This window comes from Meles meles, chromosome 17 (assembly GCF_922984935.1).
Source record: "Meles meles chromosome 17, mMelMel3.1 paternal haplotype, whole genome shotgun sequence".
Classification (NCBI taxonomy): Eukaryota; Metazoa; Chordata; class Mammalia; order Carnivora; family Mustelidae; genus Meles; species Meles meles.
Genome location: NC_060082.1, coordinates 47,471,169 through 47,487,788, shown reverse-complemented (window position 1 = coordinate 47,487,788; position 16,620 = coordinate 47,471,169). Strand labels below are relative to the sequence as shown.

General features: G+C 36.4%; 1 protein-coding gene across 1 annotated transcript in view; it reads left to right on the top strand.

Moving 5' to 3' along the window:
* Positions 1 to 16,620, top strand: part of HMCN1 (hemicentin 1) — a 498,146-nt gene that overhangs the window by 444,408 nt on the left and 37,118 nt on the right. The window contains exons 83-89 of the mRNA XM_045983171.1: positions 230 to 443; positions 2,222 to 2,356; positions 2,757 to 2,947; positions 4,922 to 5,003; positions 9,156 to 9,425; positions 10,165 to 10,335; positions 10,461 to 10,631. Coding sequence (XP_045839127.1) covers positions 230 to 443; positions 2,222 to 2,356; positions 2,757 to 2,947; positions 4,922 to 5,003; positions 9,156 to 9,425; positions 10,165 to 10,335; positions 10,461 to 10,631 — 1,234 coding nt within the window. The remainder of the gene's footprint in view (positions 1 to 229; positions 444 to 2,221; positions 2,357 to 2,756; positions 2,948 to 4,921; positions 5,004 to 9,155; positions 9,426 to 10,164; positions 10,336 to 10,460; positions 10,632 to 16,620) is intronic.

Sequence of the window (16,620 nt, the reverse complement as noted above, 5' to 3'; positions counted from 1 at the left end):
TATAAAATGCTCAAGTTCTGTAGGATATGGGCCTTTGTTTCAACTCCTGTACATTTTAAATTATGTTATGCAAAAGCCAGCCAGATGGTTCAGACTACAAGATGGAAATTTAAACTGTCTTATTAAATAAGAGTGCTCCTTTGGGAACCAAGCTATGCAATTTTATGTATTTTATGGAATATGATGTAAGATTATGTCATTTTAAACACTACGATTTTTTTTATTTAAGCCGGAGGATTCTGGCACCTATACCTGCGTTGCTAACAATGCTGCAGGTGAAGACACCCACATGGTCAGCCTGACTGTACACGTTCTCCCCACTTTCACTGAACTTCCTGGAGATGTGTCATTAAATAAAGGAGAACAGCTACGATTCAGCTGTAAAGCCACTGGGATTCCATTGCCCAAGTTAACATGGACCTTCAATAACAATATTATCCCAGGTTGGTAATTTCCCCATAAAGAACTCTAAATCAATCTCCATTTCCTTCAGCTGCGGGAATTGATTGAAAGTTACATGAAGGGATGGGGCACCTGGGTGGCTCATCGGTTGAGCATCTGACTCTTGGTTTCAGCTCAGGTCATGAGTTCAGGGTGTGGGATCCAGCCCCATCTTCCCACCTTCAGGCTCTGTGCTCAGCAGGGCATCTGCTTGAGAGATTCTCTCTCCCCCCTCAGCCCTTCCCCCTGTACTCTTGCTCGCTCTCTCTCAAGTAAATAAAATAAAATTAAATGTTACATGAAGAACTGATTGCTTTAAGTTCTGTAAAATATGTACCTTTGCCTGGATTTTACCCTATACCCAGTATATATGGTTTTTTTTTTTCATTTTTTTGAAGGATAATTTAATCACTGGACCATATGTGACAGGATATTAGTAGACATTTTTACCTAAAATTAATCTCCCTTCCCCAGGAGAAGACAATCTTGCATACACAGGTACCTAAACTTATCCTCCCTGATAAATGCATTAAGGTGGCTACTGTTGGAGTCCTGAAGATTCACCTAATTTTATAGAGGAGAGCTCTGCTTCTCACTGTATGAATTAATATCTATTAATCTCTCTTATAATGTCAATCAATTATGTAGAAAATTTTTGGTCACTGTGTGCACTACATGTTAAAGTAGTGCCTGGAAGCCAGAAACACTCATCTCTGGGAGGACACCTATCTCCTTATTTGTTAGACTTTGTCAGCACAAAGATATTATCAGTTAATAAGAAGTTGTCATACCCAAAATTGAGTTCTGAAATACTACACTATTAGCATTTCATAAATGCCTTATTAGAAAAGAAATAATAAGGTTGAATTCTTCTGTTATAAAGATTTATGCTAATGACTGAAATTCATCAACTCTCTTCCCTTAATGGTAATAGTATATGTCACTAAGGAAAAACAGAGTCTAAAAAATCTAATCAGTACTGTTTTCTGAAAGTGTAATAGTAATTCAGCTATTTACATTTTTAAAGCTTCATTTTCCACTTAATATCCAGCAGTATGAAATCTTCTGAAATAATTTGAATGGGGAAAGCATGCAAGGTAAACATACTAATGTAATTAGAAATTTGCTGGTCTAATCAGAATCTTATTTAGTATAGTTGTTTCAGGATTAACATGTTTACCTTATTCTCTATTCCAAATATTATAACTACCTTTATAAATATTTATATCATCACCACTTATGGAGAAGTGTAAATTATTACAAATTTAATCCTGTTGTCATTATTACCTAACTAGCATATGTTTTCATTATTTCCCTTCTGACCTGCCAAGTCCATTGAATTACAACTGAAAAGGTTTTCATGTTTTTGATGTAAAGTGTTTGGGAGGAAGAGGGGTGGTGAGATAAATGAAATGGAAAATGTCATAGGTCTGAATGAAAGATTGTTGAAACCCAGAGGAACTAGGAGACAGATTCAGGCAATGCTTTGAGATGAAGGGTGTACTTTAAATCTAAAATAATTTTAAAAGATGTTTATTTTCATTCTCTTTTCCTGTTCCTTCTGCTGTTTTTCATTCTTCAAACAAGTGTCTAGAGACATAGCAAATAGCTCCGGGGAAGAAATCTGTGGAAAAGGCTCTCTTCTCCAATGTCATGATGAGATCTCTAGTTCAATTGCTGACCAACTCATAAATCCAACCTGTAAAATATTGAGCTGTTGTGGTTATTTTCTTAGGTTACTGAGAGGCATTTGTGCCATTTCCTGGCTTGTTTCTTTCAGCCTACTTTGACAGTGTGAACGGACACAGTGAACTTGTTATTGAAAGAGTGTCAAAGGAGGATTCAGGTACTTACGTGTGCACCGCAGAGAACAGCGTTGGTTTTGTGAAGGCGATTGGATTTGTTTATGTGAAAGGTAGGTAAACATGCTCTATTTTTAATTTATCATTTGTTTTTAATGAATAGTTTGTATTTTGCTTCCTTATTATGTAGTAATCCACTATAAGTTCAGTTTCTTAATCCATGTAGTCCTGTTTCACAGATGTGCAAATTCATAAGAAATAAAAAATTATCAACATTCAACTCAAAAGTAGGTAAGCAAAGAGATCATTTCGTACAAAATGGAATCATCTACTTAGATTATTAAAACTAACCGAATTATCTGGTGGATTAGCGTGAGCAGTTGATTCTGAAAATTCATGGGGTTCAAAAGTGGCTTCTCTCTTCTTCACTAAATTCTCTCTCTACATAGGCCAACATCACAAAGAAATGGTCAGAGCTTCCTTTTCCTTACAGTTGTTTATTGTATTTCCCAGAACCTCCAGTCTTCAAAGGTGATTACCCTTCTAACTGGATTGAACCACTTGGTGGTAATGCAGTCTTGAACTGTGAAGTGAAAGGAGATCCTGCCCCAACCATCCAATGGAGCAGGAAGGGGATGGATATTGAAATAAACCACAGAATCCGTCAACTGGTCAATGGCTCCCTGGCCATTTATGGCACTGTAGTAAGTCACACTGAAATTGTTGATGAGCACTTTAAGCACCACAGTAATGCCTCTGTCTAGGTTCCATAAATGGAAAAATTTCTCTTGTATTCCTAATTAAATCATAAAACCTGAGGGCTCAGTTGGTTAAGTGGCTGCCTTAGGTCCAGGTCATGATCCCAGGATCCCATGTTGGGCTCCTTGCTCAGCGGGAAGCCCGCTTCTCCCTCAGCCTGCTCTGCCTGCTGCTTCCCATGCTTGTGTTCTCTGTTCTCTCTCTCTCTCTCTCACAAATAAAGTCTTTTAAAAAATCATAAAATCTAAATGAATGGATTTTTTAAATAAAGAACTGAAACAGTGGTTCAAATTGATTATTTTTAGACTTCAAAGAACTACAAGCAACAAAATATTTTTGCTGTTTTGTTCTCAATCATTGATCTATTATTATTTAGCATCATTAGATAACTTCCTCACATCTGTATTAGAGCAAGGAAATTGAAGATTACAAACACAGTTACAAATAAGTTACATGATAACTTTCATTACTAGGCTGATAACTATTTCGGGCTTTCCAAAGCTTCAGAAATTCAGAAAATGAGGGTTGCTTTAAGTTATTCTAATTTTGGGGTCAAGTGAATGAGATATTTTATCTAAAAATTTCTCAACTGGACTACATATGGGTAATTTTTTATCACATTGTTGAATTAATTGGAATAATAATTAATATACAATATTTAATCATCTAATCCAATGAACCACTCTTAGTCTTTCATTCTCTTGGGTTTTATTTCAAGATCAGATGTTGTTCCTTGTCTTTTAAATTTTGAGATGATTTCTACCTTTAGCTGCTATAACACTAGTGAGACTTAGATTTCTTTGTTATCATTTTCTTCCTTTTCCTCTACACAAGTATTGCTACTTCTGAAGTCCTTGGTACTTCTTCTACTACCACCAATGTTAATACTAACACTAATTATTTTTACCATACAATTTCAGATTCTTAAGTATTTATGTTCAACTCTGCAACTCTTCCAAGTTCCAATTACAGTTTCTTATTGAAAATTTCAATTTGGATAACACATTGACACCCCCAATTAAATATCTGTCTTCCTTCTCCCATCCTCCTCTATCTACTTCCTGCAATTCAGTTCTCCTTTATTGACTTGGTGTTTGTATTAACAAATTCTCCTATTCACAACACTTTTAGCAAAATTTGTGACTCTGATTAGTCACCAAACCTAAACCCATGGAGCATTATCTTTTATACCATATATCTATAAATTTGGGACATATTCTGTGATTTATCATTATTAGTAATTTAGTTTTTCTTTTCTCTCCTGAAGTTCACACTCTCTAGATAGAGACGACCCTTAATTGTTTTAATAACCCCCACTAGAATGATTTCAACATTTGTTAATTTGTCCTCATTATTTTAATGCTTTTTAAGGTATCTGGAACAAGAGGGGCCCCTGGGTGGCTCATTCTGTTAAGTGTCTGACTCTTGATTTCAGCTCACATCATGATCTCAGGGTTGTGAGATCGAGCCCCATGTTGGGCTCCATGCTGAGCATGGAGTCTGCTTAAGATTTTCTCTCTCTCCCTTTGCTCCTCCTTCCTTTCTCTCTCTTAAAAAAAAGGGGGGGAAGGAAAGAAAGAAAAAAAAAGATATCTGGAAGGATAGCCTAGGCATTTTTCTTTGGTGAGATAATTTTGGATAGAAGATTATAAAAAATATTATTTTGCTTCAGTTTCCTAGCAATATTATTCCCAGAGAACAATAACAGGCTGTTTTGAAAACATTTCAGCTGTGAATTTTTTTTCTCCTTCTTTTTCTTGTTTTTAAACCTATTTGTGAAGATAAATATATATAGTTTTTGTCTATTTCCATGAAAAATCCCTTCTCAAAAAAAAAATTATATAGTAGCCTCATGGTGAAAAAAGTTATTTACCCTGCTCTGTAGGCTCACATTTTTATAAAGCTGCTTATTTCCATAGAATGAAGATGCTGGTGATTATACGTGCATAGCTACCAATGACGCTGGGGTGGTGGAGCGCAGCATGAGTCTGACTCTGCAGAGTAAGCTGCTTTATTAAACTCTACATAAATACCTGATTGGAGGAATGTTGCCTAATGAAGAACGTTCAGGTTCTTTAACTTTATAGCAAGTGTATTATCGGTAGCTTTCAGAGTGTGTGTCATTTAGTTTTCTGCTGCTGATAGAGCAGTTTGTTATCAAGCATAAAACTGATACAGTTTTGAATAGATTTTTTTTTTCTATTTTATCTAATACATGCAGTTCAAGATTGTGGTTGCTTGGCGGCAGAGCTTTCTTTTGGTTTGATTCAGTCAAGAACCCTTCACGTAGTTTGCCATGGTTCTGGTAATAGGCTTACAAAAATGTCATTTTGTGGCACTTTAAAAATATGTATTAGAAGTAAGGACTAATATAAATGAATTCAAAAGTGCTCTAGGTTGATTGCTGTCAATCTTCCATGAAGTAATTATGCGTCATGGGCAGGACTATCATGCTCATCATGAGGCCCCTCAGTATAAGCCATCAGAAGGACAGTCTCCAGAACCACTTCAGGATCAACCTGGAGATAGCATCATTGGGTTGAGAATTTAAGTGAACTAACTTATTTTGTGAATAGGCTCAGTATTTAATGGGATACATTTATGTTTTCTTCTTTCACTTTTGAGAGATGCTATAGACTAGCATTTACTACGTTATGTGCTAAACTACTCTTATCTAAGACTTAAACTTCTTAAAATCTTTTCTAGAATTTAGTGATAGATATTTAGTAAATATCTAAGACAGTGTTTTCTCCCCAGCTTTATTTAGGTATAAGTGATAAATAAAACCGTATGTATTTAAAGTGCACCATTTGAAAATTCAATATACATATACACTGTGGCATGATTGCATGAACGGAGCTTATGAACACATCTGTCATTTCACAATTACCGTTTTTTGGTTTTGATTGTTTTGGTGAGAACACTAAGATCCCCTCACTTTACAAATTTCAAGGATACAGTGCAGTATTATTAACTATAGTCACCATGCCAAATGTTAGATCCTCAGAACTTATTCATTTTATGTGAAAGTTTGTATCTTTTGACCAACATCACCCATTTACTCCAAACTACTCTGTTTCTATGAATTCAACTTTTTTTTAAGATTCCACATATAAGTGATATACCATACACTATTTATCTCTGTCTGACTGAATTAGTTTACCATAATGCCCTCCAGGTCTAGCCATGTGGTTGCAAATGGCAGGATTTCCTTCTTTTTATTGCTGAATAACATTCCATTATATAGATATATACTCATTTTCTTTATCCATTCATCCATCATCAGACACTTAGATTGTTTCTATATCTTGCTAAGACTATGTTTTATTAAAGTACATATTTATCAAACATTAGCCTTGTGGGATGTTATTAAGAAAGAACTAGAGTTCCATGGTCCAATAAGTCTGAGAAAAAAATTGATAAAACAAAGTTCATTCATTTTCAAGTATATAAAGAGCCTCTACTATATGCCAAACCCTGTTTAGTTGCCAGGTTTCTTTACTGCAGATCTTTCCTGAAATGTTAATATGTTTATGTGTTATAACTCAGCAAGAGAAGGGTATAATATGCCACGTTTCCCAAATAAATGTTATACCCATGAAACCTTCCTCCCTTCTTTGTTGGGTGAATGTAAGTAGGGGGTCACAATGATTAATCTCTCCTGGAAGAGTGTACAACTGATCTGGCTTATGAAAAGCAACATTAGATTAGCTTATTTACATGTACTGACAATAAGTTGATTTAAATAAATGAGGCATGTAAAAATAACAAAATATAATTTGTTTAAAATTAAAATTAAAGCACCAGAAGCAATGTTTTCATTTAGATAAAGTACCCATATTTAACTGATCATTATGGGACTGGTAGAATTAATTCAACCATGAAAGATGTACATATGGAATTTAACTGTTGAGTTAATTTATAGCCTTGTGAGCAATTGGAAATGTTCAAATATGGTATTGAAATTATGATTCTGAGTTTTATTTGACACTTTCTTTGACCACAGTAGATGGAGCACAGGTGCTCATTTAGTCATTATGTTATCATTTAGTGTTGAATGATTAATCTAAGGCATTTAATTTATTCAGCAGCAGTTTATTGAACACATGATGTAATCTGAACACTGGGAGAGAATTAAAAGTCCCAGCCCTAAAAGTTCCTAAAGTTAATATAAACATCAAGTAAGAACATATTGTGTAGGATGATGTGGGCATATACACAAATGGTGCATTAATGATACCTACTGAGAGATCCAAACCTCATATGAAATACTTGTAAAAGACAACATGTCAGTAATATCTTTACATAAAATCCTAGCATATTAATGTCACAATAAAACACATTTTACTTCTACTTTTGTTTTATGTTCTATTACTCCAGATATACTTCTCTGTCTAAAATGGAGCCAGGACATTGAATTATCTGATATTCATTACTTCTCATTGATCAAATCTTTCCACCACTCAATTCAAGCCCACTACATCACAGCTTTCACCTTTCAAGAACATATAGGCTCCTCTTAGCGTCCCTATTCAAATGTGAACCCTTCTCATTAAATATGTATTTGAAACCTTGTATGCTGCTGCGGCCCGGGGTGAACCATCCTTTCAAAGCTAAATCCATTTCCATGCTATTTCCTTCTCTCCAAGTAGACTTCCTTCTTCTGTATATAATCTTACCCATTTTTTAAAATCCAGTTCAAACTTCTTTTCCATGAAGTCCCATATTCTATCTGTCTTGACACGGTAGACCAGTATAAACATTCTGCCAGTAGCTATATACAGCTACTTTTACATTTTTTCCACTTCACTTGAGCAGCTATGATCTACTATAAGATACTGTCAACCTCTCCTCCCTTCTGGAAGCTCCTTGCTGTGATTGCCAGGATACCATTCTCTCTTGATTTTCTTCCTATTTCTGTGATCAGTTCTTAGGAACTTTGTATGGGCTTGTCTTCTGTTCATCTCTTAAATAATGATGTTATAATAGTTTCTGTCTTTGGCCCTCTTCCTCTCATTTTAGAATCATTTCCCAAACAATCTTACCCACTTGTGAAAGACTCACAGATCTGTACTTCTAGCCCATATCTCTTCTGAGCTTCAGATGGGAATATTCTCTTATCATCTAGACATCCCTACATGAATGTCCCCACAGATCATCTCAAGCTCAGTAGTTCCAAATGGATATAAATCATCATTCCTTACAACCTCCAAACAAATATGTTCTTCCTCCTGTACCTACTGAAGTGCCCAAAACCGCACTGTATTGTCCAAGTCAAATCCTATAGTTGCCAGCTCCTGTCAATTCAATGACCAAGCTCTGTTATTTCTTTCTTAATGACTCTTGAATATCTTCCTTTTCCTCTCCATTTTCAGTGAATGCCTCTGTTTGATCTATTAAGTCACTATGGTTATGTTTCTGTATTACCACATACTTACCTGTTCTCCACTATATTTATTCTACCTAGTCCTTTACTAAATTCTATAGCTATATTATAGAATAGCTAAATAATTACAGTCACTTGCCTGTCTTATCAGTGGACTGTGAACTCCTTGAGACTGGAAGTTGTATCTGTTATCTTTGTACCTGCAGCATCTAATGTGATGTCTGGCAAATAGTAGGTGCTCAATACATGTTTACTGCATGCGTGAATGATAACCAGTTATGAAAGAAAAAGTTAATAATGACTCTTTACCTCGAAAAGTGATGTAAAGGAAAGAAGTGTATGTGCACCGTGTAAAACAGACAAAAACAATGATAAAAACAATAGTACTAATAATATAATGTACTTCCCCTCTCAAAGAGCTAGGCTTACATAATCTTAGTGGAGTCTTAACAAGAATTCTCTGAGAATACAAAGGCTCAGAGAAGTCCTAAGGAACAGAAGCAGAGTTTGAGCCCAGAAAGTACGACAGCAGAGCCCAAGCTACAGGCTAATCGGCTTAGGGGTTTACATTTTTGGACATTTAGTAAGTAAAACAGAGCTATGAAAAGTCTATCAATGCCCATTGCAATCTTGGTAGTTGAGAAACTACAGTGTTTTATAAACAAATCAGCCTATTTTTTTTCAAAATTATGTTACTCTATGATGTTAATTAAAATGTTAATATAACTTTACAAAAACTAAGAAACACTATGTTCTTTTTTCTGTAGGTCCTCCTATTATCACCCTTGAGCCCGTAGAAACCATTATTAATGCTGGTGACAAAGTCATATTGGATTGTCAGGCAACTGGAGAGCCTCATCCAACCATTACATGGTCCCGTCAAGGGCAATCTATCCCCTGGGATGACCGAGTTCATGTGTTGTCCAACAACTCATTACATATTGCTGCTGCTCAGAAAGAAGATACCTCTGAATATGAATGTGTTGCTCGAAACTTGATGGGTTCTGTCCTTGTCAGAGTGCCGGTCACAGTCCAGGGTGAGTGTGATCAGAGGGATACTTTTATTAAATAGCACCCAGAGGTACTATTACCCTGGTTGGCTCAGTTGGAAGAGAATGTGACTCTTCATCTGAGGGCTGTGAGTTTGCACCCCATTTTGGGTGCAGAGATTCCAAAAAAAAACCAAAAAACTTTAAAAATAAATATATAGCACCTGGGTCAAACCAAATCATAAAAATTATTAAGCATCTTAGTCTAAGTTTCCTTTACCCTTAAGATATTTCCAGATTGTGGAGATAGAACAAAAATCACATAATTTACAGACTGGAGGGAATAAAACAACAGAGGTTAGAGCAGTAAAATACCATGCTAATAATTCACTTCACATATCGCATGGAGCACTGGGTGTGGTACACAAACAATGAATTCTGGAACACTGAAAACAAATTTTAAAAAATTTTAAAAAAGAAATCAGTGCATCTCTTTTTCTTTAAAGAATGACATTTCCAAAAGATAAACAGTACTTGAACTTCTTCGTCTCTCGCGCTTCCAGCAGCCATGTCCACGTGAGTCAGGGTTGGAGCTGGGAAGAAACGCCATTTAGTTACTTCAAATTCTTCTTTCCTGTTCAGATTTTAATTTTACCATCAAGGAGAGCATCCATAGGCAGCTGCTCAGCCATTAGAGATTCAGCCCTAGACCCAGGGCATAAATGAAATGCAATTTATGTTTTGTTATTAACACACACAGAGACACAGTACAATGTTTTATTTGCAGTTCATGGCGGGTACTCCCAGTGGTCTACATGGAGGGCCTGCAGTGTCACCTGTGGAAAAGGCATCCAAAAGAGAAGTCGTCTGTGCAACAGCCCCTTTCCGGCCAACGGAGGGAAGCCTTGCCAAGGGTCAGATTCAGAAATGCGGAACTGTCAGCGTAAGCTGTGTCCAGGTACGCGTCTTTATTCAACGGACAGACACATGTTCAATAGATACTCATCTCTCTTCCCTAACTATGGGTTGCCTCAGTGTTAATGCTCTAAATGGCTGACAGTGTAGTGTTTCATCTTTGTGTAGTGGACGGTAGCTGGTCAGAATGGAGCCCTTGGGAAGAATGTACAAGAAGTTGTGGACGCGGCAACCGAACCAGGACCAGAACTTGCAGTAATCCATCAGCTCAGTATGGTGGGCGGCCATGTGAAGGAAATGCAGTAGAAGTAATCATGTGCAACATTAGGCCCTGCCCAGGTGAGAATCCCCTGATGACCAAAACTTGGCTATTTTTAACTCCAGTAAAGGGGTTATAATTACCTTTGCTTCTTTGTTGTAAAAAGATGTCGTGGCTTTTACCCTGCAATATATTCATTCTCTGTGTTATTAGTTCTGTCTCACTGATAAAGTTATGAAAGCTATGACATTAATCAATGTTAAGTAAAATCCCTTATTTAATTGAATACCTTAAGGTTGTATAAAGTGTGGTGTATTTTTAATCATGTAGAGAAAACATAAGTATTTATAAAATCATAGCATTTTAGAAGTAATAAGGACCTTAACATCTAATGCAGCCATTCATTTTCAGGTAAGAAAAATGAATTCTAAGGTATTGAAAGACTTTCCCAGAAACACACAATTAGGGAGTGCTAAGGTAATAAGAGCAACCATTCACTAAGCACCTGTCATGTTCTAGGAACCATGCTAGATGCTTTATGTACATGTTGTTTTGTACTTTGTGAAACAACCCTACAGCATAGATATTTCAGGACTCTTTCAGATTAAAGTGACAGAAATCAAACCTAAATAAACTTAAGCAGAAGATTCTACTTTCAGGGATGAAAATAAAATCCAAATACTGGATTTGGCCAGTATTTTTACTAGCATGGTATCTATCTCTTGTCTCTGCTTTCCTCTCGTTGGCTTTATTGTCCATTAAACTCTTTCCGTGCAGTGGAAAAACTGACTACTGGCAGCTACTGGCTCACAGGGGTCTTATAATCTGAGGCCTCAGAAAAAAAGTTTTCTGCTCTCTTTCTCAGAATTCCTATCAGCCTCTGAAAAGGAGCCCTGTTTGATTTTGTTTGGGTTCCATGTTCACCTCTGAACTCAACTAAGTCCAGATGCTTGGATAACCAGCTTGAGCTGCCTACCCACGGTGTGTCAAGAGGGGTGGGGCTCCTGTCTGACAGCCAGAAAGAAATCATATGGAATAGAAGTGTCTGGCCATTCATTAATTCAGTCATTTATTCATTCATTTATTCAACAAATACTTATTGAGCCCCCACTCTGTGCTCAAGGCATTGTTTTAACTGCTGCATTTAGAATGAGTAGATAATATCATTCAGATATTGATAAGCATACTGAGTAAATGCCAAGAGTTGCAGTGATAGAGCACACCTGGGAGAGACCCCTTAGCTGAGATGGTTTAAAAGAAGGGTCTGGGGGGATGCTGAGAAACCAAAATAAAACATGTTCACTACACTGAGTATTATATCCTATTGTGTAAATGAGGAAACCAAGATTCAGAAAATAGATGATAATTCACTAACGTTACATAGCTAGTAAAAAGTGAATCAGGGGGCACCTGGGTGGCTTAGTGGGTTAAGCCTCTGCCTTCAGCTCAGGTCATGATCCCAGGGTCCTGGGATCGAACCCCGTATTGGGCTCTCTGCTTAGCAGGGAGCCTGCTTCACCCTCTCTCTCTGCCTCTCTCTCTGCCTGCCTCTCTGCCTACTTGTGATCTCCGTCTGTCAAATAAATAAATAAAATCTTTAAAAAAAAAAAAGTGAATCAAGGATTTGAATACAGGTCCATCTGATTCCTAAGCCTATTTGTTTAGATCCTGGGTATCTTGATTTACAGTTCAGAATTTACATTGCATTAATAAATATAAGTAAAGTGCTGTCTTGAAATCTTAAAAAAAAATAAGTGCTGTCTTGAAATCTTAAAAAAAAAAAGTCAAAGCCAAAACTATTCTTCTAATCTTAAGTAATTAGAAAGCTGATTATAATAGCATGATACATCAAAGTCAAAAGAGCCAGAACATCTGATTAGAGCAGTCTTTGTACAAATGGTCAATTATTTTACTTGACATAATGAAAAGCAAAATGATATTTGGAGATGTCCTAAAATAAAAGTCAGGTGTTTTTTTTTTTTTTCTCTTCATATTGAATGACCATTGGTTTACTGATGTTTTGTTCATTGTTCTACTGGCTTCCTATTTTTGAGACTTTACCTAGTTATATCGCAGTCCTTAAATTAATGAATTTAACTATTATTTTGGCATAATGTCAGTGGTATCCTGGAACAGTAAATGAAAGCATGTATCTCTTTCCAGTTAAAAGTTTAGTGACATCAGGGGCACCTGGGTGGCTCAGTGGGTTAAACCTCTGCCTTCGGCTCAGGTCATGATCCCAGGGTCCTGGGATCGAGCCCCACGTCTGGCTCTCTGCTCAGCGGGGAGCCTGCTTCCTCCTCTCTCTCTCTCTCTCTCTGCCTGCCTCTCTGCCTACTTGTGATCTGTCTGTCAAATAAATAAATAAAATCTTTAAAAAAAAAAAAAGTTTAGTGACATCATATTGCTAGCTGGGCACAGACTATAGTGGGAGCATTTACACCTTTGGAAGACTTTACCCTCCCTACTTCCTGAGAGGTGGTTGTTAAATTTATCATCATACCATTGCAAAATGAGCAGGTAGCCTACGAAAGCCTTTCTCTTCCAGGGGTATGTCAGATTCTTAGAGATGGGGGGGGGTTCTTTTTATACATTGTTGTAATCAACTTGCTAATATTTCGTTGAGGATTTTTTTTTCATCTAGGTTAATGAGAGAAATTGACCCATAGTTTTCTTTGCTTGTAATGTCTTTGTCTGGTTTTGGTGTTAGGAAAATGCTGGACTCATAGAATAAATTAGAATGTAATCCTTCTGCTTCTGTCCTCTGAAAGAAATAGTAAAGAATTGGTGTAATTTCTTCCTTACGTGTTTGGGAAAATTCAGCGGTGAACCCATCTGGAATAGTGCTTTCTGTTTTGGAAAGTTATTAATTTTGATTCAGTTTATTAATAGATACAGGCTCATTCAGATGTCTGTTTCTTCTTGTGCAAGTTTTGGCAAATTGTGTCTTTCAAGGAATTGGTCCATTTCATCTAGGTTATCAAATTTAAATATAAAGTATTCATAGTGTCACTTTATTAACCTTTTAATGTTCACAGGATCCATATTAATGCCTCTCTTTCATTTCTGATGCTAGTAATTTGTGTCCTCAATCACTCTTTTTCTTCCTCTGACTAGATGCTTGTTGACTTTATTGACAATTTCCAAAAGCCAACATTTGGTTTTATTGATTTTGCCTTTTGTCAATTTCACTGATTTCTGCTCTAATTCTTTTTTTTTTTTTTCTTTTTTTTTTCATGTGTGTGTCTGTGTGTTTCTTCTGCCTACTTTGGATTTAACTTTCTGTTCTTCTAGTTTCCTGAGATGGAGACTTAGATGATTGATTTGGATCTTTCTTTTCTAATATATGCATTCAATGCAATAAATTTCCCTCTTAGCACTGCTTTTGCTGCATCCCACAAATTCCTTAAGTTGTGCTTTCATCTCCATTTAGTTCAAAATATTTTTAATTTCTCTTGAGATTTCTTCTCTGACCTATGTATCACTTTGAAGTGTGTTGTTTAATCTCTGCATATATGAAGATTTTCTGGTTATCTTTCTGTTATTGATTCTCTTAATTCCACTGTGGTCTGACAGCAGATATTATATGATTTCTATTCTTCTAAATCTGTTAAAGATGTATTTTATATCCAGAATGTGTTCTGTCTGAGTGAATGTTGCAGGTGAACTTGAGAAGAAATGGGGAGGGGAGGCGAACCATAAGAGACTATGGACTCTGAAAAACAACCTGAGGGTTTTGAAGGGTCAGGGGTGGGAGGTTGGGGGAACAGGTGGTGGGTAATGGGGAGGGCACGTTTTGCATGGAGCACTGGGTGTTGTGCAAAAAGAATGAATACTGTTACGCTGAAAAAATAAATAAAATGGGAAAAAAAAAAAAAGAATGTGTATTCTGCTGTTGTTGGATAGAGAATCCTGTAAATATTTAATTATATCCGGCTGATCAATTGTGATGTTAAGTTCAACTATTTCCTTACTGGTTTTCTGCCTACTACCTCTGTGCATTTGTGATAGAGGAGTGTCAAAGTCTCCAGCTATGGTAGTGGATTCATTGTGTGTGGGGGGGAGGGGTTCGTTTGTTTGTTTTGTAGTTCTGTTAGTTTTTGCTTCACAAAGTTTGACACTTTTTAGTAAGAATTTATTCTTAAGGGGTGCCTGGGTGGCTCAGTGGGTTAAGCCTCTGCCTTTGGCTCAGGTCATGGTCTCAGGGTTCTGGGACTGAGCGCTGCATTGGGCTCCTGCTCAACAGGGAGCCTGCTTCCCCCTCTCTGCCTGCCTCTCTGCCTACTTGTGATCTCTCTCTCTCTCTCTCTCAAATAAATAAATAAAATCTTAAAAAAGAATTCTTAAAACCGTCAAACTTTCAGAAAACTTACAGGAATAGTACAGTACAATAGTAAGATTCTTGCTTAGGTCCAGAGTCCCTGCTCCTAAGCACCATGCCCTGTTGCTTTTCCAGAATCAGAACTGCAACTTAATATAGTAATAAATTCATCTATTATATTTTGCATTTTTCTTTCATACTAATTCCTCCATAGTTGTTTTCTTCTGTATTATTTATATACCACAATGTTTTATACTTTATCTGGTTTATGTTATCATCCTAACTTTTTTATTTTTATTTCATTTATAAAAAGGAAACATTTTAACTCCACCATATATTATGTCATTAAATTAAATTCTGGTTGGGGTGTTCTGTACTGATTTAAAAAAAGATAAAATGTCTTACAATAAACACCTCTATTTATATGTAATAAAAACTACACAGATAATAAATGAATAAGCATCACCCAGTTGTAATCCTCCAATTAAAAAAATGCATCAGTGGGTTTTGTTAACCAACAGCCTTGAAAATTGGGCATATTTTCTGGAACAGCAGATTTTTTTTCAATCACATAGTCCATATATCAGTTATCCAAATTAATAAAAAAGTAGTTTTGAGTAATATCTGCCTTATATTTAAAGGCTTTGCTCTTTTCTTTTTTCTTCTTCTTTCTTTTTAGGGTTAGTCAAATACTTTTTAGTCCAAACTCTCATCAGCTAAAATAAATTTGTGTGACTGTGCTCGTCTTTGTCTACAAAGTACACAGATATGTAATAAATCAACTAGGGAATAGTTAACTGAAAGATAATCTAAGGTGTGTTTTAAACTATTTTCTAGGGGCTCCTGGGTGATTCAGTTGGTTAAGCTCAGGTCCTGTCTGAGCCTCACATTAGGTTCCCTGTTTGGCTGGAAGCCTGCTTCTTCCTCTCCTACTCCCCCTGTTTGTGTTCCCTCTCTCACGGTGCCTCTCTCTCTCTGTCAAATAAATAAAATCTTAAAAAACAAATAAAAAAATACACTATTTTCTAAACAAGGCAACCAAATGGTAATTTCATTACTTGGTTTACAGCTAACACTTTTTGTGTCTGATGGGTTGTGTTAAGAGAATATTTATACACTGACCTGAAGGCTTATTTTGGTTCCTATCTTGGTTCATATCTTGGTTCAACTGGGTAACCACAAAAACATATTTTATGAGCCCATTTCTAGAAAGTACCCTTCAAACAAAAATATTGCTTGGTACTGGACTTATACATGAGAGAAACCATAATGTTGAGTCTTAGCCCATGCACCTGGTAGGAAACACAAGGTTGTTTCAGTCTTGCGGTTAGATGTTGTAATATGTTAGTTACCAAAAGGAAGGCCTTAATATCACTCCATGGAAACTACTGCTCAGATTTTTGGTGTTTAGGAAGCAGGTGATTGAGTTATTCAGAACTTTTAATTCATGAACATTATGTAATGGAGACAATTTTTCAAAGAGTTACAACTGTGCAAATCATCATGTGGTTGAAGGATCTAAGTGTATTTTTTTTTAATTTTATTTATTTATTTGTCAGAGAGAGAGAGAGAGAGAGAGAGTGAGCACAGGCAGACAGAGTGGCAGAGAGAGAAGCAGGCTCCCTGCGGAGCAAGGAGCCCGATGTGGGACTCGATCCCAGGATGCTGGGATCATGACCTGAGCCGAAGGCAGCTGCTTACCCAACTGAGCCACCCAGGCATCCCTCTAAGTGTATTTTTAAACATGA